This window comes from Zootermopsis nevadensis, unplaced genomic scaffold (assembly GCF_977971745.1).
Source record: "Zootermopsis nevadensis isolate Lab colony 2312 unplaced genomic scaffold, Znev_1.0 Znev_ptg000031l, whole genome shotgun sequence".
Lineage (NCBI taxonomy): Eukaryota > Metazoa > Arthropoda > Insecta > Blattodea > Termopsidae > Zootermopsis > Zootermopsis nevadensis.
The window spans coordinates 4,133,409-4,155,620 of record NW_028259163.1 but is presented as its reverse complement, the minus strand read 5'-3'; the positions used below and the strand labels follow the sequence as shown (position 1 = coordinate 4,155,620).

At 35.6% G+C, this 22,212-nt stretch overlaps 2 protein-coding genes across 5 annotated transcripts in view; one reads left to right on the top strand and one right to left on the bottom strand.

Annotated features, from left to right (window-relative positions):
- Positions 1 to 22,212, top strand: part of LOC110827047 (uncharacterized) — a 52,315-nt gene that overhangs the window by 24,580 nt on the left and 5,523 nt on the right. For 2 of the 4 annotated variants that reach the window (XR_015537998.1, XM_022058294.2), the window contains exons 1-5: positions 16,351 to 16,603; positions 17,032 to 17,163; positions 18,369 to 18,534; positions 20,500 to 20,717; positions 21,945 to 22,185. Coding sequence is in view for 3 of the 4 variants with exons in the window: in XM_022058294.2 (XP_021913986.1) it covers positions 17,048 to 17,163; positions 18,369 to 18,534; positions 20,500 to 20,717; positions 21,945 to 22,185 (741 nt within the window). In the remaining variant the exon portion in view is untranslated. Of the gene's footprint in view, positions 1 to 16,350; positions 16,604 to 16,627; positions 16,759 to 17,031; positions 17,164 to 18,368; positions 18,535 to 20,499; positions 20,718 to 21,944; positions 22,186 to 22,212 lie in introns of those variants that run through there. The other 2 variants (XM_022058295.2, XM_087359238.1) reach the window with 2 other exon arrangements.
- LOC110827018 (coiled-coil domain-containing protein 22 homolog) lies at positions 9,605 to 16,384 on the bottom strand. Its single transcript, XM_087359229.1, has 11 exons — positions 16,268 to 16,384; positions 15,888 to 16,059; positions 15,672 to 15,804; positions 15,278 to 15,484; positions 14,514 to 14,833; positions 13,745 to 13,936; positions 12,589 to 12,825; positions 11,944 to 12,083; positions 11,537 to 11,702; positions 10,850 to 10,984; positions 9,605 to 10,719 (listed from the first exon to the last, which is right to left on the bottom strand). The coding sequence occupies exons 1-11, from the start codon at positions 16,315 to 16,317 to the stop codon at positions 10,603 to 10,605; spliced, it is 1,869 nt and encodes a 622-aa protein (XP_087215355.1). The 5' UTR covers positions 16,318 to 16,384; the 3' UTR covers positions 9,605 to 10,602.

Here is a 22,212-nt window from a genome sequence, read left to right as displayed (position 1 = left end):
TTTGGGAACTAAATCAAAGTATTTTCTGGAATGTTGCTCTAAAATTTGTCGATATTAATTTATGAAACATTTTAAAATTCCCTTACAGATCACAGCATTGGTCAATTACAAAATTATTCTGAAACCATTCTGATTTTATATCGATTATAGTAATCCACCATTTGAGTTATTTATGAGAGTTATTTTTAATATATTAACACATAGTAATTATGCCAAAGTGTGTTTTATCACAGGATAAAATTTATTTGGAAATTTTTTGCATGTCATAAGCAGTGATTGAAAATAATCTTTCAGATTTCCGTTACGGGGGTGAAAACTTGTCTTGTACATTATGGGTAGAATATAGATTGTGTTTGAGAACAGAGTCCTTAGAAAAATTTTGAAACGAGGGATGGAGACTTATTGAAATGGAAAACCCTTTGTAGTGAGGAGCATCATAATTTTTACCCTTCGTAAAATATTGTTAGGATTATAAAATCAAGGCGGATGTTATGGTTGGGGCACGTTGTATGCATGGAGAGATAAAAACACGTGAAATTTTGATGTTAATATAATGGCCGATGACAAAAGCTTGTGAACACGGTTATAAACCTTCTGAAGACTATTGAGTACCTGAGTACACTGCTCTGTCTAGTCAAAATCCTTCAATTTAGCTAAATCCAGTTAAATAAAAATTTTCTCCGGAATATCTCCTGAAGACGGAGATAGAGTCCCATCTCCGAAACGTCGTTTTTACGTTTTATATTTACTAGACGATGGATAATATCCAAGAAAATTTTTATTCAATTGACTCTTCACCATCGTCAAGAAGTTTTAGATTTGATATAAATCCAGTTAGTTCTGGCTAAAGAGTGCGAGGTTGTCGATATATCTCGTTGTTATCTGTCCTAGTCGAATTACCTTTCAGTGTTCTGAACTACCGTAAACTGAGTTGTCTGTCGTCTTGTAATTTAGAAACCCTTTACATCCGAAGGACCAAATTTTAGTTATCTCCACTAAGAGAAAGGCCGAATACGAATAATTACTCACGAACTCCCATATCAGTCTACTTATTTCCATAAGAATTTACCAGAAACATTATGATTAACATATTTTGTATTATATTTAATTATTACGTCAACCAGTGTAATGTCCGATGGAGCGTAAAATGGAATTCTGGAATAGTAAACATTGTATGAGATTTTATCCTCGCACAAATTTATACAGCTGACCTCAGTTCTCACATAAACAAAAACCCCTTTATCCACAGGCATTTTCTCAGAACCATGTGTTGAATATCATCACATTTGAATTCCAAACTTCGTAGAAGGAAATTTCCTTCAGAATCTATCGCGTAAGGCTCAGATATTTGCATCTTAAATAAATTGCTTACTACGGTCAGAGAAGTTCTTTTTTTTTAGTTTAGTTTGCAATGTTTCCGACAATGTAACACAAGGGAAATAGTTTATTTGCTTGTATTTCAGAATACAGGCGTATCTGTAATATATCAATCTCAAAACATGTTTGAACACGAAACAATATTTTCCTTTGGATTTTTATATATTATATGCATTGATTGATTTGTATAAATTACTTCTTCAGTTTTAAGCTAAAAATGATCTATTCCAGTGGTATTCAACCTTTTTTGTTCGCGTACCCCCAGATATAATTTCTCTTGAACTTTGTACCCCCAAAGTTGTTGGTGTATAATTCAAGTTATACGTAGTATATAATCTACATCTAAAATAAATTAAATAAATTACATTACTGATTATTCAGTGTTTATCATAAAACTTTTTTTTTTAAATTTCACGTAACCTCTAAGATGTCTTCGCGTACCCCAGGTTTGAGACCACTGATCTATCCTATATTATCAATATTTTAATTGTAGGAAGCAAAAGATTAGAAACAAAGAAAAATTTGTGCGAGAAAGAGCATCTTATAGTTATAAGGTTTGCCAGGCAAATAATAAATAATATTTAAAATTCAGTCCGTACCGCAAAGAAAAGAGAATTTTACCATTTCAAAGATCACTTGATTTTCAGAAATAATCGCTGTTTATTGCAAGGATTATTTGAAAACCATAAATATATTCTCTTGGCCAAAAGGAGGCTTATTTAACTTTAAAACACGTGGTATATATAGTTACCACTGGGTTTTAAGGAGTTACATACAGTGACTCGGACAACAACCAATCCCGGTCTCAATATTTGACGGATGAGAGTAATATTAGAATAACCTTGGGTCAAATCCCAACGTAGCAAATAATATGAAAATTTTAAATTAATAGTAAATCTGACAACAAATAATTTGAAAACGGAGTAGAAAATTTCAAAACCTCTTATGAATCAAATATACCTCAGACAATGGTGGATGTATAACATAGTATTACATTGATTTATAAACAATAAAATTTTAGAGAATCCTTTTAAAAATTTCTTGCTTTCAAATGCGATTTTCAATGGTAATTATGTAATACATTGTATTAATATTCTACACAAGAAATTTTTATTCCCGTAAAACTTGACGGGTATTATTAGAAAATAAAAATGATATGTCTGATGTTACTCATAAAATAATTTAAAATATAAAATAAAATTTTATAGGAACACGGGGGGTAAAAGTTGGAATTTTAGAATATTAGAAGAAAGTGTGCAAAAATGTTATAAACAGCTGATATTAAGTGAATAGTTTGGGTGAGTACAATAATATATATCCACTTTACTGGCTCCAGACTTTATGGATACTGATCTATAAATCGTTACCTCGATATTATTGACGTCACAAAGGCCTTCATTCCTTAAGTTCATGTATTGCCCGTGATCTCCCGATATTTACATATTACTCATCAAAAACTGATATTAAATTAATGTTATTTGTCTTCATCTCGACTGAAGTGAATATTTCATTGATTGGCGGTATTATGTCGAAATATTGTTGGTACATATTTCGAAATTCTCTTAAATCAAATGCATTATCTTCAAGATATTAATCAGTCTTGCGTTAGCTTAAAAACAATGCACTTAATAATTTTCGTTTTATATCGGAAACATGTTCGTGTAACCTACACGAAAGTCTACAAGGTCTGAATTTTATCGTTTTGATAAGAACGTATCTTTCTTGCTTTAACAAATAAAAATCTACTTGTTAATTGACTTACGAACTACAGTTAACATTCCAACTATAACATGAGGACGATATTGGTCAGTTTAAAAGTTATACTGACTTAAATTTTCCATGTTTTACTCAGGCACAACCGTTAAATTAACTTATCTTTATTATATGTATTCTCCACACGTTTGTGTATGATCACACTTACATCACATTTAACACCACGAAACCGTCGTTAAATATCATCATAGCATCAGTAGTAGCCAGGTAAATTATACTTTCTGATAAGACCGACATAATTGTTTATTTAAAAATATTATTAAAATATATTAAAATTGTCCGTCAATCACAATAAAGTAATATAAGATAATTAGATGGTTAAAATATTATCCTTTGTTCCGTATCGAGTACTCGATTTACATATGGAACATTCTCGACATGTTTCGCCTTTCATAGAGCCGTCATCAGGTGTATGTTATAAACTTTATAACTGAATTACTGATTTTTAATTTTCTTATCATTTCTTCGTTTTTCACTTGTCGAGAATGTTCCATATGTAAATCGAGTACTCGATACGGAACAAAGGATAATATTTTAACCATTCAATTATCTTATATTACTTTATTGTGATTGACGGACAATTTTAATATATTTTAATAATATTTTTAAATAAAATCACAATATGACGCACCTACAATATCTTATAATTGTTTATGTGTAAATGTTTTATAATTTCAAAATATTCTTCCCGTCTACTGTATAAGAACGTAAAGATTAAGATATACAAAATTGTAGTAGCAATCACGGGGAATATTATAATTACATTCAAAAGTGCTGCGGGGTATTGTTAAGGAAAGAGTCGACTGGGAAGACCTAGGAATAGATGGCGGAACAAACATGCAGGTAGAATATGTCAGTGGGTGGATTCAAGAAACTTTAAAGCTCTAGAATTTCGAATAATGCCAAGAAAACGTCGAAAAATTATGTTAATGATTAAGAAGCCTAATCGACGCAGAAAATACAAATTAACATAAACGTAACATAGTTCTCATGTACGGTGATTAAACATTATAAAATAATTACATATATTGTAGGTTTTTTGTTAGATGTGAGATACCGTGAAGTCTTGAAAGCGGTTACCGACGTTTCGGACGAACGTAGCGAGGAATGCACATTATACTGATATGTTCTGTTATTTAATTACTGGTAATAGGAGGAGTAGATTATTCCGAGACACTGATAGTTGCGCACTTAATCAGAAGACCACGTTCTGTAGTTTCACCGTTCTCTGTACACCAAATCTCAAATATTTTGAAATTAAAGACTTTATATCAAATCTAAAACTTCTTGACGATGGTGAAGAGTCAATTGAATAAAAATTTTCTTGGATATTATCCATCGTCTAGCAAATATAAAACGTAAAAAACGACGTTTCGGAGATGGGACTCTATCTCCGTCTTCAGGTTCCTACACAGTCCGGAGATAGGGATTAGCTCTATCTAGTGGGCCCAACTGTGTAGGAACCTGAAGACGGAGATAGAGTCCCATCTCCGAAACGTCGTTTTACGTTTTATATTTACTAGACGATGGATAATATCCAAGAAAATTTTTATTCAATTAAAGACTTTATACTCGTTCACGGACAGGAGGTGTAAAAGAAAATGTTAAACGATTACTGTTACCTGTGGATTTTTAAAACATAAACTAATTATTAAGATAACCGTGTATCATCGTTAATTTTGTGTTGCAAGTTGTTTGTTTAATATAAAATATTTATAAAAATAAACCGTAGTCATTGTTTACTTAATTTCACAAACTCGATATCTGTTAATATTAAAAATATTAAATTCAATATTTATGAAAGAGAGTTACGAAATTTTTTTTATCATTTTTAAATTAATTATATAATTATCAGTTGCTTTATCTGTGTCCAATTTAACGCAAAACCTAATACAGCGAGTGTTTAAAGGTTTTCGTTTAAATAAAAATGATTTCTGAAGATTAAACTCAACTAAACGTAAACAATTCTTGGGCAATGTTTTCATAAATGTATTCTTTCATCCTGCTGGCAGATATTAAAAGCTGTTCGAAGTGACATCGCGAAAAGTCATTGATTCTTAACTGTGAATTTTATATTTCAGACATACTCATCAGTCTGTCATGGTGATCGATTTGATTGATTTTAATAATCTTATCTCGTCCCGTTATTAATTATGTATTATATTCAAATCAAGAAATTTTCCGTGTTGGTTACAATTATAATAGATTTGTAGATATGTGTAAAAAAATTTTTTTCAAAACTTTCATATTGATTGCAAATATATTTGTACTGTAAATTACACTAGTACAATGTATGTACATTTCGTAACACGATGCATTCGACATTGATTTAGGAATTAAGATAATGTAATAGAAATGTGAATGATGACGTACATTCCTTTATCAATGTCTTCAAACTAAACCTTGATCCTTCATAAAATTATCAGGATTTGCAAACATGAGCTTAACCTACTTTTCTTACTTAATTTTATTCCCGATTTCAAGTGGATCTGAAGTTTTATATCACTTAGACACTCGTCATTAGTGATCAGAATCTGCTTACGAACTTTAGTTTAAAGTGTTACCAATCTCTCACCTAACCTTCTAAATATAAGTTGTTAATGTAGCGTTGTAATTGTTTTATTCATATTACATTTGTAGTTTTTCTCGTCTGGTACGACGCAGAGGCAGGTCTGAAGTGGTTTAATGTTCTGTCTTGTTGGCTGGACGATTGGAATCTCTGTGATTACGTCACCATTTGAGCGAAAACGAAGTGCTATATTTTGCTGTGCTGAACTCCAAAAGTTTTCTCACTGACAGTTAACTGTATAAAAAAAATGGTTTTGTAGTGGAAGACTGCTAATATTTTGTACCTAAATGTGATTGCCGGAGAGAAATATTTCATAACACGAACTTGTTGTGCAATTATCATTTTGTACAGTTCGATGTCTGCCATGTTTAATAGTCTGTAATTGGACCGAAAATATTTTCAAATCTAATGTATACGAGGTGCGATCGGAAAGTTTCTAGACTGCACCTATAAAAACCCGTACACTTATCTCAGGTATTAAATTCATCCATCACCCTCGAAGTAGTTCCCCTGGGAGTGAACACAACGATCCCAGCGCCGCTGCCAAGCCTGGAAGCATCCCTGGAAATCTTTCTTTGTCAGCCTGTCAAGCACCATCTGCGATTCTGCCTGAATCTCTTCTATCGTCTCAAATCTCCTTCCCTTTAGCTGAATTTTCATCTTTGGGAAGAGGAAGAAGTCACACGGAGCTTAGAAAGGAAGTTGGGGTCGGTTCTTGCAAGATCTTTGAGCTCCTGACAAACGAGAAGTCGATTCTGCTTCTGGTCCTCAGACAGGATGCGTCGCATGTGGAGTTCTTCCTTTAGAATCAGCTGACAGGTCCCATAGCCTATCCCAACAATGTCGCACAAGTCGTTGATGGTACGACGTCGATCTTCGTGAATGGCCTGTCGAATCTTCGTAACATTTTCGGGCGTTGTGCTCGAAGATGGTCGTCCAGAACGCTCGTCATCATCGACAGAGGTTCGGCCATTTTTAAAACGTGAATGCCACACAAAAGTTTGTGCACGACCCATTGCGGACTCCCCAAATGCTTGCTTTAGCATTTCATAGGTTTCCGTAGCCGTTTTGGCGAGTCTTTGGCAAAATTTGATGCACACGCCATTCCGAAATCGCAGGAGGGTCGGTGTAATGCACTACCAAAACGCCCGTAACTAAGAAACAAATGCTAATTCGATTATGCCGGCTGGCACACTGATTCACTATGAATGTAGGCCGCACCCCTAAAGGCAGAAGCTCGTACTACATCCGGTTCGCCCTCTATTGACACAGTCTGGAAACTTTCCGATCGCACCTCGTATTTCACATATAATTTAATTTCTGTAAGAATCTAAATCCTTTAAAGTGGAGTGGTAATTATCTGTACGGTTTCCTTTAAGACTCGGTAACACTGTATTTCGTATTTAAAATAAGATCAGAAAAACTTACATTCAGAGCGACTGCGTAAAAAATATGTGTTATATCAAGTTGTCATAGGTTATAATAAAATTGCTTCTGTTATTTTATTTGAATTGCCGGATACGATCGAATTTACAAGGTCCAATGTATGGTTGATTTTATTATTTAGGAATTTTCTTAATGTCCGTCATCTTATATCCCCATTCATTTGTTTCATGGCTGGGAAGTTCCAGAATTCGTCCCCTGAGGACACTACGGTCTTTAGACCGCATGTAATTGCCTGTCCCATTGCTGCAGTTAACAGCATCAGCTGTAGACCTTCAGCGCGCTGCGTTAATTTCAGTAACTACTGCTAGTTAAAAAATGAATTTCTGAAGACGACTCCATGTAAAATTCTTCTTTTGTTTTTGTTTTTTAAAGTATTTAACGAGTTTTCTGTTTTGTGGTTAATGCGTTGAATGAAAAGGTGAATATTAATAATTAAAAGGTAAGGAACTTATATTAAGGTATTATTCAGCATTTGCATACATATACGAAGGAAAATTGTTATGATCTCAGTAAATATGGCCTCAAGATATGGAATCGAAATTAGGGTCCCAGAATATGACTTAGTTGTGCTAACTGTTAGAACAAGACTTTCGATGACACTGATTCTTAAAAAACTTTAGACTGTAAATTGCAGGTTTGAATATTTCTCAAGATGTTTGCTATTTAATTACAAATAGTATATAAATAAAGGTGATTATTGTGTTTTAAATTGACTGTGTAGACGAATTGCATACATTGTATCTGTGAGAATTTCACATCAGTTTTATGCTAAGAATATAGAAAGTTAGGAAAGTTACTGTAATGAGTTTGTGAAGTACAGCATAATTAAACTTTCTTGATTACTTCTGATATTAAATTTTGTGAGTTTAAGGTTATTACTGATAAGATTGGCTTTGTTCGTATTCCCTTGAAAGATGAACACAGTTTCATCATAATTGTGCACTTGAATCCCTGCTTTTAAATTGCTAACTAATCAGGACATGTAACTAGTCAGCAGACTATATTTATTACTTTCAGAAACATTTCTTTTCGCGTAAAATAAACTTCGCGAAAGACGCACGTATCTCGAAATTTGAATATTTAAATATATGTATTTTAGATAATTTTTGATGTTTCTGCAATTTTTAAAACTTTTGAAAATGATTTTAAATTTAAAAAAAAATTGAATGATTTTTTTAAATATTTTTTTTTAGATGTTCTATAAATTCCTGTTAATTTAAGAGCCACCTATACCCAATTTTTCGTTCTCTAGTGGGGCCCCAGTTCCGGTCTGGAACCAGTGGTTCTGCTACATTTCTGCATTTCAACAGTACGTTATTTTCCTGTTTGCCCTCCTGCTTTGTATTCTGAAGGTTTATGTTTAAATCTCGTCTGGGTATTCTGACAGGTTTTCTAGTGGTTTTCCTCAGTTAATCCAGGGAAATATCTGCCTAAAATTGTGTAATTTTCATTTTATCGTAATGACGCTTCTAGATACTTAGATGGGGCAAGTTGACGGCATGCGAGTGAGATCTTGGCACCTGAACAGGAACTTGTTTTACAAAAGCTTTGAATATATATCGCAAGACGTCAGCAGTTGTCAAGCCATTCAGAACCCTGCAGAAACATTTAAGATGGCGGTATGGCTTGATTCATAACCTCATTCAAATAGGTTATCTGTGACTGCGGTATGGACAGCATAGAAAAGTAAATACATAAACAAGTCTTTGGGTGTACTGGACGCAATAAATTTGGGCAGGCAATATTGTGACAAAGTTCTAAGACTGATATAGAAAGCTTTGGATATTCATTTCCGCCATATTGAAATTCCATGCGTCCTTTCTATACTACTTTAATGTGAAGTAAATATATAGACTTTCTTGAAATGTTTATTATGCATCGTTCTTTTTAGTTTCTTGCAAACGAACGTTTGTGACCTAATTGGCTGCTGAAATGTCTGTATGGTCCTGGTTGTGAAATTTAAAAATAAATGTATGGGGCACAGAAATAGGAGGATGGGACTCATTCTGTTAAATCTGATAAAATAATTATATTTTAAGGTTTGTGATGAATGACAAACTTCTTGGACATTATCCACAATCCTGATTTAATTAAAATTGAGAAGAAAATTTAAGGGAAATGTGGAAGTGGTAAATGCGATGGAACAAATTAGATTCATACCAGAGGCCTTCATGTTGAAAATTCTAACCCTTGAATTGAAGTCCAGCAATTTGTCCTGACTCAACAGTATCTAGTAAAAGCTAGCGGTCATGATTTGAACTGGGTACTTCCTGAATATATGTCCAGATTTTATCATTATACTAAACTGCTCAGTAAGGAAACAGATGAAAATATTACAGATGGCAGTCATGAATATGGATCTGACATATAACAGCAATGAAGACATGCTCTGGTGGCAAAAAGCATAACTATTGCAAAAACGTAAATAAAACAGAAATATTCGTATAAATAACCATTTTTCTTTTACATTCAGAACAAGTATACAAGTCTATACAATTGACATATTGCAATTGTTATAAACAAAAGTCTCATACAAATATTTTGATATGTACATACAAATTTATCAGTATGATAAGATAGTGTTTTACTTCTACATTTCTGAAAGCATTTTTCTACTAGTCAAATTGGTCAGTACATCCTTGACTACAAACTAATTACCTTTTAATTCTTTCTACAAATTCCGATAATCACCCAGTATAAAACAAATCAGTTATTTTTCACATATTTGTGTCCTTATAAACATATGATTTCTGGTTCGTGCGCCAGAACAAAAGACAGGCACCGATATCTTCACTCGTGTTCTACCGACTTTTATCTCGGATATTCATAACTCCCGGTACATATTACATGTTCGGTTGGCCGAACAATTTGAAAATGGTGCCACAGAAAAATTCTGGCCCTTGCTTCAAATTTGACTGCAGTCATCCAACCCACAGGCAACTATTTTCTTATTGGCTGAATTATCCAAACTCAAAATATAACAGAATAAAATTAACAATACATGCGATCAGTTAGGGCCACCACATTCACTTTGGTATTGCAGATAAAGCTGTATCGTATCGTAGTCATTCTCGAAGTCATTTAAATTAACCTGCATCGGAACTTCAGTACGGAAAATCACATTATAATAATTTATATAATTCTATAACTATTAGGCTTAATGTTGAATTTCCATTGGCTATATGAAATAACTTTAAAAAAACTACATATCAGAAGCTCCTTTTTAATATTGTATCATTTGGCATCCCTACTCAGTGCAATATTGCATTTCTAGAAAATGCACAAGCAATAGTGCCTTGTATATATTATTGTATTTTTATTTATGTAATTACAATATAACATTTCTGCAGCGATTACTTATAACCTAATATTCGTTGGCTAAGAATTTGGTCCAGTGAATGTCCTCCTGTGAATTAAGAGCATTACACATTTATTCATCATGACTTTGCGTTCAGCTGAGCTGTAAGGGCAGCACTTTCTTGTTTCATCTGTCGTAGATCCGCGGAGATCCTGTTCAGGTTAGCTCCCACATTCTTAGCGCTTTCAGTCTCGATCTGAAATTAAATTTTCGAATAACATAGAATTTACAAAATTAAGAGATTAATTAACCGTTATCATCCATACGTTGCGTTGACATACTGCTAAATCGTCAACCCTGCAGCGATCCTGATATGGCTGCGTTACCTGTTCCTCTAAATCCCGAATTTCTCTGACTATAGCCCCAGTTTCCTCCACCATTTGAACCAGCTCACTGCAATCTGAATGTAAGGTTGCTAGAAGTTTGTAAGCTTTTCTGGCTGTTTCATCCCGTTTCGCATCCTGAAACCACGTAAGACGTACATATAACATCCGTTGCTTCTGAAACAAAATCTGTCAGTATAACAGATACGTGTTGGTTCGTCGGTGATCATTTCTTAAAATTGCTATTCAGCTGCAGGCAATGTAGAAACATAAGTGTATCGGTTCAACGTATGACTTATTAATCTCGTAAGTAACAAAAGTAACGAGTGAATTGCTATCTAATGTTTATACTTTTGACAACTTTCACCAGAATACAAGAACACGTTTTAAATACGTATTCTTTCTTCTCTAATGATTTGATTGTATATCGACAACTGACTGTTAACAGAACGTCAGATTCGGAGGGTCTCGACTTTGTATTACATACTGATCAAATAATAAAAATGGGTTTCCAAGTATTAGTTTAGATTTTCCCTGCCAATTTTTGGTGGTTAATTTTCTATACAATTTATATGACACGCCTGTAATTTTATCACATCACAGCCGGCTCGTACAAAAATCAAATCCACGAAATTATTATTATTAAACGTAAGCATACGTATTCAAAATAGTTAGGAATATACATTTTACCCGAAATATTAGTTCATCAGCAACAGTAAAAGATCTCTCAAGTTGTCCAGTTAAATTGTTAATCATCTTCTGCAATTTTTTTGTGTCTTTCAGAACTTTATCAATTTCTTCCTTCTGTTTACAAATATTGCCGATTATCTCCATGATCCGACGAGTGTAGGCCGATCTGGAAACAAGCATATTTTTAACCGGATTCGAAGAAATCAAGTTACATCATAATAACTTCAAATTCTATACATTTTAATATCTAATGACATACTACAACATAAATTATCCTCCTGTCAGCTCGTCTGCAAGACGTCATTTCCGACAATATTCCTCGTGACTATTTCTTCACTGAAACGTTACCAGTTTCCTTTTCATCTGTTATTTGACTTTACAAATCTACAACATCTTGTATTTACTACCTGTTGATGTCCTTGGTGACTTTCTCATACTCAATCACGAGCTGTGAATGAAGTTGCTCCTTATGACGAACCTCCTCTCCTAATTCTCGACTTTTCTCCCGTAACTTCCGCGATGCGTCTACCTTCTTCTGGCTTTCTGTCTGTACGACACATTAATCACAAGTCAACAAACACAAACAAAAACACTTAACTACGTGTACTACTTAAGACGGACAGCGCATTAGTACATTACACCGACGGATAAATGCCAGCGTAGCTCAGTCAGTACAGCGACTGGCTATAGACTGGACGACCGGGGTTCGATCCCCAACTGGGGCAGAGGATTTTTACTCTAACCTCCGCATCCGGTACTGCGGCCCACGCAGCCTACTATCCGATGGATACCGGGGTACTTTCCTGGGGGTAAAGCACAGAGAGGGCGTGACGCTGACCGCTCACCTCCCATCTAGTGGTGACGTCAAGAATGAGTACTAGCAAGTGTACTATTACATGCAGAGAAAGGACTCGGCTTCGTAGAGTTAGTTTAATTACTAATTAAATTTGTATGTACATTCAGAGTGATAAGTCACAGGAACAAGATACAGTACAAAGAACTGTTAACAATTTAGTAGTTAGTACCGTCAGAAGGACGATGATAAAACTTACTGCTATGCTGGAGTTACGTTCCCTCGCGTCCCGATATTGTGTCAAGAGCGGTACTCTATGTTTCTCCCACTGCAAGGCAAGAGTTACCAAGTTTTGTGCACTACTATCTACCGAAGTCTGCAGCGCACTTAAGTTGGTATCTGCCTCCGGCAACAAACCGTATGTACGTTTTTTTACAATTTGTTGTTCTTCTTTGTTTTTTAACATTTGTTCTTCATGTGATTTCTCCTCTGTAATCTAGAAAGAGAAAAAAATATATATAATTTTTCATCAGATTAATAATTATGAAAGTTTTCATTACATTTTCACATTTAAGACTTATACCATGCACCTCAAAAAGTATATCGATGAATCTTTTTTCAAATACGGTGTCTGGAAAACTTGTAGGCATAAACAAATTGCAACTGAACCTTACTGAATTACCTAGAATATAGATTTAAAATATAATTTCATATTCAATACCAGATTAAAAATCTGTACTCCTCCCCCAATATTGTCCGGGTGATTAAGTCGAGAAGAATCAGATTGGCGGGGCACATAGCGCGCATGGATGGGGGCAAGAGGTGTGCACCGGGTATTGGTTGGTAAACCTGAGGGGAAGAGACCACTGGGGAGACCTAGATGTAGATGGGAAGATAATCTCAGGCGGGATCTATGGGAGATAGGAGTTGAAGGCGACTGGATTTTGTTGGCCCAGGACAGGGTCCGGTGGAGGGCTTTGGTTAATTCGGTGATGAACTTTTGGGTTCTGTAAGCCATCTAGTTAGTTAGTTATTAATACCATAAATTATTTTATTAAACTATTTTTATATTATAGTATATAAAATGTTACATTTGAAATGCAATCCTAACCACTCCAAATTAACCCCTTCATACGCAAAATGACAAAACAAAGCACAGAAGACTTTGTACTTTCTTATGCTGAAATTGGATTTCAGCCGAGGGTCCCAGGTATGTGAACTGAATATTATTTTTGAGCACCTTCCTTTCTTTTCAAACTTTATTCATCGCTCCGTCTCACCATGTATCGATATCAAAGTTACAACAACAAGACCTTTTTGGCGACAAGTTCGTCATAATAACCGTCAAAGAAATGGTCGGACGTGACTGGCAGTAGAGAATGTCGCATATTTGAATTTGAAATTGGATGTTATACCTGAGAAAGCTGAGTTGTCAGCTTCTTTACATCTAACTGTAGAACCTCCAAATATTCTTTTAATTTCTCCATTTCTTCTCTTGCGTACTGCATTTCTTCCTCCTTCCCAATCTTCTTCTCAGCCACTGTTACCAGCTGAGATCTCCGAGATTGTTCGTCTGACTTGTGCAATTTCTTATCTTTATTAAATTCCTGTTTTGAATAAACAAGTTTCATCACTTATTATGAGACATTAGAAAAATAAGATTATTTAATTAATTACTTAAAAATTGTAACTTCATAACGGTACGATATACTGAATACTGGGAACAACCCGTTCTTCAAGTGCCTGAGCACTGCGGGTCCCAACTTTTCGTTGGCTCGATCTGTAGACATTCGGTAGGACTCCTCAGACGAGGGATCGGCCCGTCGCAAGGCCTCTACCTGTACACAGGACAGCACAACACAACATCCATGGCTTGAGTGGGATTCGAACCCACAGTCCCAGCGACCAAGTGGCACAAGGCCCACGTCTCAAAACGCGGGGCCACTGCGGACCCCTATATGGTACAATATAAACATCAGAATAGACGGTGATATTTGAGATTTTCATGAGGATGAAGATGTCAGTGTTTGCCTTCTTGGTTGTAATGCCATGTGAACTTGTAGGTACATACTGACATTTCAGAGGAACATACTGCCTCCATCTTTATGTATTGCCCAGATGACTAACATAAACATGTTAATAGATTAAATATTTTAAGAATGGAATATATAATTTAATTCTAACCTTTGTGAATTGTAACTTTTCACTCAGAACAAATCTCGAACTGCTTTCTTTTCGGTTCCTGTCATTGTCCTGTAAATGCAATGCAGCGAGAATGGATTCTTTTTGGAGGGCACTTGAGCAACTGTCAAGACTTCTCGCTATGCATTCTGTTATCCGTTGACTAATTTTTGAAGTCTCGAAATTTGAGATAACACCGTGGGCTTGCTGCACTGGTGTTAAGAGACCTTTTGCGTTGTGTGTGATCAAAGAGGGGAGTAACTGTTGATTTGACACTTGCTCCGTCACGAGCAGTAGATGATGAATGTGATATTCACGCCACGCTAGAACATAACAGACATGTAATACATAAATGGTGTAAATCGAGGAAGAATTATAATATATTGTACTGGCGGACGACAAGAAAGCAACTGACGCTGACAGTAGGTACCCACTTCCCGTGCTTGTGTTTTCAAATTTTCTTCTTATATTTGTTTTTTTTTAATTATCATTTTAAAAGGGTGTTAATGTCAAACATCGTAAAATGAAGCGGTGTAAAGCGGGGCCTACCTGTAGCTCAAATATTTGACACGAACTTCCATGATGAATAAGCTTTTTAATTTTAGGTTAATATCACAGTTACATTAGGGGCACTACAGTGTTGCTTGTTTAATTAAATAGACATAGGCAGCGTTGGATGCGAAACTATAAGATGATTATTTCGTCATACTCTTGGAAATGAATGGTAAAAATCACATTTTAATAATGTTTATATAATGAATATGTACCTTGGGAAAGTTCTTTTGAATTTGTAGTTTTAGGAACATGTATGTTACAAGAAACAAAAGGCTGGTTGTAACAGCATCCCTCTCTGCTCCATGTGCCATCATCATACCACCTTATACCTCTACGTTTGCAGTATCTTGGTAACCAAGGAGAAGTCAGTTGCTTCTTTACGGCTTCACTTACAGCTTTTTCAAGAAGTCCAATTCTCCCTAAGAATGCAGTAATATTTCAATAATCAGCAAATTGATCAATTACTTTCAACAACAACCAGAACCTGAGGATAATAATATAAATTTAAAATTAAAGGCTTGGAACAACATTTTAATTTCACTGAATTTTTAAAATTAAAATTTATAGCATGTTCCACCATAGTAAGATATGAGGTATGTGACTCACCTGTTGGCTCAACTATGTTCTTCTCAGATTCTTTTGGCAACTTTTCTATCAGGAACACAAAAACCCTTCGAACATCCGTCTCACTTGAATACAGGAATGTCTGATATCCTATGTCCCCAGAATAACCCAAGTTCTGCAAAATAATTGAACATGTCTTGTTATCAACAATCAACTAGCAGATACTTAATAGGCCCTGCAACTTATTAAAACACATACCTTGCAAGCCTGGGCAATGCTTGCTCCAACCCGAAATCGAGTTGACATTGAATCTGGTAATGAATGGGGAAGGCCCAATCCTGGTTGAATGACATCCAAGCATCTAACAGCAGCTTCAATTACAAGTTCGGTGGAAAAATTCTTTAGGCTCTCAACATCTTCTTCAATATCACTGTAACAATAAATAACAAATGTATAACAGTATATACATAACCGAAAAACTTCAAAATCATGCCTGTAGTGGCAACCCTGAGCCTCCTCCCACAACAAATTATGAATGCTTTAAATTAACACGTGGCTTTATTAATTTTAATTCTAGGTATAGCACAGAATAAAATCTCTCCGCTAAAAACACTTTATGTAAAACATCCTATACCAACCATCCAACCTGACGTAAAGAATGGATTATTATACTGTCTACTTCCTCCATGTTGGCACATGAGTTAACGAATGATCAAATAACAGCGTAGCCAATACATGAAATAGAAGAAGTTTCATTTCATAGTTTGGCAGAAGACTACACGCCGGAACAACAACAAAAAAATGACAGGAAGTGACTAGTGTTCCAAATTGGCGGAAGAAAAATTTGTTCTGTAAATGTTTATCTTGTAGTGGTATACAATATATTTTTATCAGTTTGATTTGTTGTGTATCACATACACTTATTGGTGGTACATATATTGTTTGTAACTTCGTAAATGCTTTGAACTACAAAGGTAAACATTACTTATCTACTACAGTGCGTATTATTTTACATGTTAAGACTGCAATGTTTATTATATTTAAAGTGCGTGGCACCATGAAAAAAACACAGTTGTTCTTGTCTAGAAAAGCAGTGCTGTATACGTAGTAGTCAGTATAACAAATTAAGGTTAGGGTGTATTATTACAAATATTTATAAATATAGGCTGTAGGTCACACAAAATTAACTGGTAGGTCATTGGTTGAGAACATCTGTTCTAATCATCTTCTCAGGGCTATTGTGCTGATCCATATTTGTATTCACTCTCTGTTAGTGGGATTTATGTAGTCCCTCCCTATCTTTTCATTGAAATCTTTAAACAAAATGTTTCTTTATTTCATAGGGTATTTATCATATAAATGTTGTAGTTCATAGAGGTGCCATCAATTGCTTTATTTTCAGACATTTTACTCGGTACATGTCGATGGGCCTTATTGATGATGAACTTCAAGAAGTCAATAAACTCTGTCAACATGTCATTACAGGCAGCAAACTTGTCTCTTGTGTCCAAACTATGGTCCGAGTTGAAATAAGGTTGGTAGTGGATATGATGTGTTAAAAGAAGTGGCTATTTTAATTTAAAGTCTTGAGCAGATGTTATGGAAAAAGACTGGAAAGGTATAATCTTTACTGGAATACACACATGCATTTTTGCAAGTTATTATTATTCTGAATTATTAATAAAAGATTATGACAACTTTAGTTTCAAATTATACAAATCCTGTGGTCATAATGACTGAACCCATACACATAGGGTTACAGGTTTGAAATTGGTTGTCTTGTGTTTATGCAATCACCATGTTGTTATTTTACATTACACAAAGAATTACCACAACAGAATTTTATACTTTCAGAAAATCTATAACCATACATCACTGTATGGCCCTTTTGCAAGTGGCACTGGTGTTGAGTCTGCCATGTTGGTATTACCAATTGTAGGAAATTGAAAAGTATGATTTAATTTAAAATGTAATCCAAATTCATCCAGCAGTTCTCAAGTTTAATCATGTGGACGGATAGAAATGACCAAACCTTTATGTGTTCATTTCATGTACATTGCGTGAAGAACACATAATAATTGTTTTTTAAATTGAAACTTGGAAATTCCATTGCTATTAATGTGATGTCAATACAGTGCTGTATTTATGGTATATCAGTAGTTTTACATATTCAGTATTAATAAACTGTAGACTTCACATCACATACTCGGTTTCTTTATGCTGTCAGCATTTTTCAGTTGTCAGCCAGAAGCCGTATTAACTTGTGTTTTAGGTTAGGGTAGGATAGATTCAAACCTTCCCGAAATGATAGATATGACATTAAATGAAGTATTTTATGAATATTTATTAAGAAGAGAAAGATTTTGTTTCTTGGGTTTCCTCATTTACAGTAATTATAATAATGAAGAAAAACCTATTATATTTTTGTCTGTTTATCATTTAAAAAATTTATTTAGTGTTGTTTCTGATTAAGCCTTTAAACTATAATAATAATCTTTAGATTGTAAAATACTTGCACATAAATTTTGCTTCCAAATGCTTTTGAACCCCTTTATACCGATTAAGCAGCAATCCACTGTACCTTTATTCCTTGACTTGTAAACTAATCTAGTTCACCGAAAACCCCAGATGTTGAGAAGTACTGATTTTTTTTCTCCTCAGAATTTGATATAATTACTTCTTGCTAGGCAAAAATAATAATGACACACTAGTTTGATTGTAACATCTCTCTTTCTTTAGGCGTACAGCATTTAAGCATATTGTAGCTTGCATTCAGTTTCCTAGTGATTATCCTCGTTCGCCTCTTCTTATTGAACTGAAGAGTAAAACTTTATCGGATAAGCTGCTTGATGGCTTGACTAATGTTTGTGAGCAAGAAGCTAAGAAGATTCTAGGTAAACCACAGGTTTGTACTCTGATAACATACATGTCGGTCTTAACACATTAGACTTATGTTTCCAAACTTCTGTTTGACATTTCCTTGAGCTTGAAATTTGAATATAGTGTATGGTTTCCAATTTATGCTTCTAGAATGGGATTGCAGGATTAAATCTTGGTCAGGCCTTTTTTTCTTGCAGCCACCCTGTTGTTATTTCACATTATACCGGATTTCCCGCAAGATGATGTCCATAGCTTAACTACGTGAACTTGGGATCATTTTGAGTCGAAAAGTTCAAATAAATGTGGGTCCGATCTGCAACGGTTTGTCAAGAAAATGCTCTGCACTCACTATGCAACGACTGTGTTTGAGAAATTAGTTCATTAAGCTGCGCACATGGCGCACGTAGGCAAGACACGGGGCAGTTGGTGCTTGAAGACCGATTGACATCTCAGCACTACTTGCATTTCCTACAGGAAGAGCTCCTATTGATGTTGGAAGATGTTCCTATACTAACCACGCAAGAGATGTGGCTGCAACAAGTTGGTGCACCTCGTCAATTTGATATGCAGGTGACTGCATCTCTGAATAAACAGTTTCCAGACCATTAGATTGGCCGAGGTGGTCCAGTTGCTTGGCCAGCGAGATTACCAGATCTTTCACCTTTGAACTACTTTCTCTGGGGTCACATGTAATCCCTGGTGTTCGCCGTCAAGTCAAACAGTAGGGCTGAGCTGCTGAATCGAATAATGGACTCCGGTGCTAACATCAAAAATTATCACGACTCTCTAAGAGGGATGTCACTTCAATTACACGAAGGGCTCGACCATGCATCGACAATCAGGGTGGCCATTTCGAGTCACGTAAATAACGCGAGTAATTGAAAATGCAATTTTGAGTGTAGGCTAAACTTAATAATAATAATGACAGCGTAACCTACGAGGCGCGTCCACAAAGTAAGTTTCCCACTCGTCCCACAGCTAGCAAACCTTATATTGCGCGAAGCGACTGTGCGTACGTGATAGAGCAATGATGTAGCATGGCGCATGCACTAACGGAACTTCCCGCATTCTCACATTAGCATCGTTGCAGCTGTTGAAGATGGAGGTTCTTATTCCAGCTCCCGCCGACTGTGAAGTGCGGTCAGTGATAACGCTAGGCCGCACACGGCTTGACGGACAGCAAGTCTCCTGCAGGAGTTCAGCTGGGAGGTGTTTAATCATTCACCCTACAGCCCGGACCTCGCTCCCAGTGATTTCCATCTTTTCCTACACCTCAAGAAATTCCTGTCCGGTCAGCGTCAGCGTTTTGAGAATGACAGAGAGGCGGAGATGGTTGTCACACAGTGGTTCCAATCCCAGGCGGCAGACTTCTACGACACAGGTATTCAAAAGTTGGTCCCACGGTATGACCAATGTCTCAATTCCGGTGGCGAATATGTTGAAAAATAGATGGACACTTGCTGTATCTGTTGCAATAAATATTTCCATGAAATTGTGTTTTGTTTCTGTAAACGGCCCCAGGGAAACTTACTTTGTGGACGAGCCTCGTAAAATTAAATTGAAATAACGTAAAAGTTACAAATGGAATAGAATGCTCGTTCTCATTTTCTTGACAAACCGTTGCAGATCGGACTGACGTTTATTTGAAATGTTCGACTCAAAATGATCCCAAGAGCACGCACCTTATCGCGGGACATTCTGTATAAGGAATTATTTTTGAAAGTTTTGTATGTTTTTAAATCTATAATCATACGTTACTGTATGGCCATATTGCAAGTGGCACTAGTGTCAACCCTCATCTGACAAGTCTGTTTGTCCATTCCAAATTTCATTCAAATGCATTCAGCAGTTTTTAAGTTGGATCATGTGGACAGACAGGCATGAACAGCCTTGTAAGTGTTAATTTTTCACATTGCACAAAGAACACACAGTAAGCACTTACTTCACAGAGAGTTGTGTTGAAAGTTTTTTTATTTTGTTCCTTTTATAGGTCCTTACAGTTCTTAAATTCATTCGTAATTTTATTGATGAGAATCCTTTATCTTGCTGCTATAATGAGATTTCTGCCATAAAAAAGGATCTTTCTGAGGCAGATGAATTGAAATTAAAACAGAAAAGATCATCTCTGAGTTTGAAGATATCACAAGGAGGATATTACTTTAGGACTAGGATTCTTGTGCCTGATATATATCCAGAACATTCAATCAGGTAAGACGAGAAGCCATTTTTGATGTACAGTAGAGTCCTGATTATCTGACCTAGACAGGATCGAAGCATGGTCAAATAATAAAAAATGTCAAATATATGGATTATTAATAGTGGAAAAGACAGGGGTAAATATTAGCTCAGTTTGTGATATTATTAAATTATGAAGAAAACACAGTACAGCATCAAATAAAAAAAATTACAAACAAAAATAGTATGTAACATAATGTAAATTAGTAAATGTAAGAGTTTATTTTTTGAGAAAATTAGTAGTGGGCATTTGTTTCTGAGCCGCCTCCTCTTTGCTGCAGGGTCACGACTGTACCTGAACAATAGTACGTCTGTAGCATTCATGTCCCTCTTGCTTAACGTAGGCAAGGCAGCCGCGGTAGAATCTGGTCCCTTGCCGTGACTCACGGCGTGTCTTGTTCAACGGAATGTCAGATAATTGGGACTCTACTGTATTGCCAGTGTTTCCTAGCAATATTATTGTTTTAAGTAACTTTTTAGGTTCTGCTTTTGTGTATGAATTAATTATGTACATCTGTGGAATTGATCAGAACATAATTTTAAGGCACAGGAATCTTAATTAAAAATAGTCTGTATACTTTGTTTTTGAGTCTTTATACCTTACAGCCATTTAAGGCACCGTATCAGCTGAAACTGACTTGCGCTATTTACCTGCACGTAAGATAGTCGTCCTCAAACTGTACGTACACAGAAAATAGTTGGCTTGATACACAGCTAACCACATTGGTGTAAACATTTTGAGTCACTGTATATTTTCTTTTCACATGATTATCCATGACTTAAGTAAATAGGACGCAGGCCTTGTAATCCTGGGGTCCCGGGTTCGATTCCCGGCGGTGCCCGAATTTATAACTTGTGTTGGGCAAGGCCTTGGTCTATGCAACACAGAGTTTTCCTCCGGGGCTTCCCCGGTTTCTCCGTGGCACTCCATACACACTGAAGAAGGCAATGGCAAACCACTTCTGGATCATCTGCCAAGAACGTATATGAACAGGTCCCAGTCCGAGAAAAGGATGGAAGGATCCTGTTCATAATATGTCGCCAACCTCCTGTAAAGGAGACAACATAATAAAGAAAAAGTAAAAACATTCTATCTTTTTACCATGGTTACTTCCTTCAGGTTAAAAGTAAAGAAAAATGCTTATTTTATATTTGGGTAAATACAGCGCTATTACAGTTTGGTTCTAACCATTTTTTCAGTCTGGAAGATGTCGAAACAAATTTTCCTCCACTCTTTCAACGTTACTTTGTCGGACAAAGTAAAGAGATTGCGAGGCAATGCATTGAGGCTCCAGCTAAACCTAGAAAAAAGAATGAGGCCCCATTCAGGCCTTCACCATCATTACAACCTGTTGTGTCGTTCCTCGTTGCATCGGTTAAGCAGATTCCACAAGAGAGTTGTCAGCTTTGTAACAAGAAGTGCCTACCACAGGACCCAGAGGTAAACTGTTTACCTGATGTGTGTAAT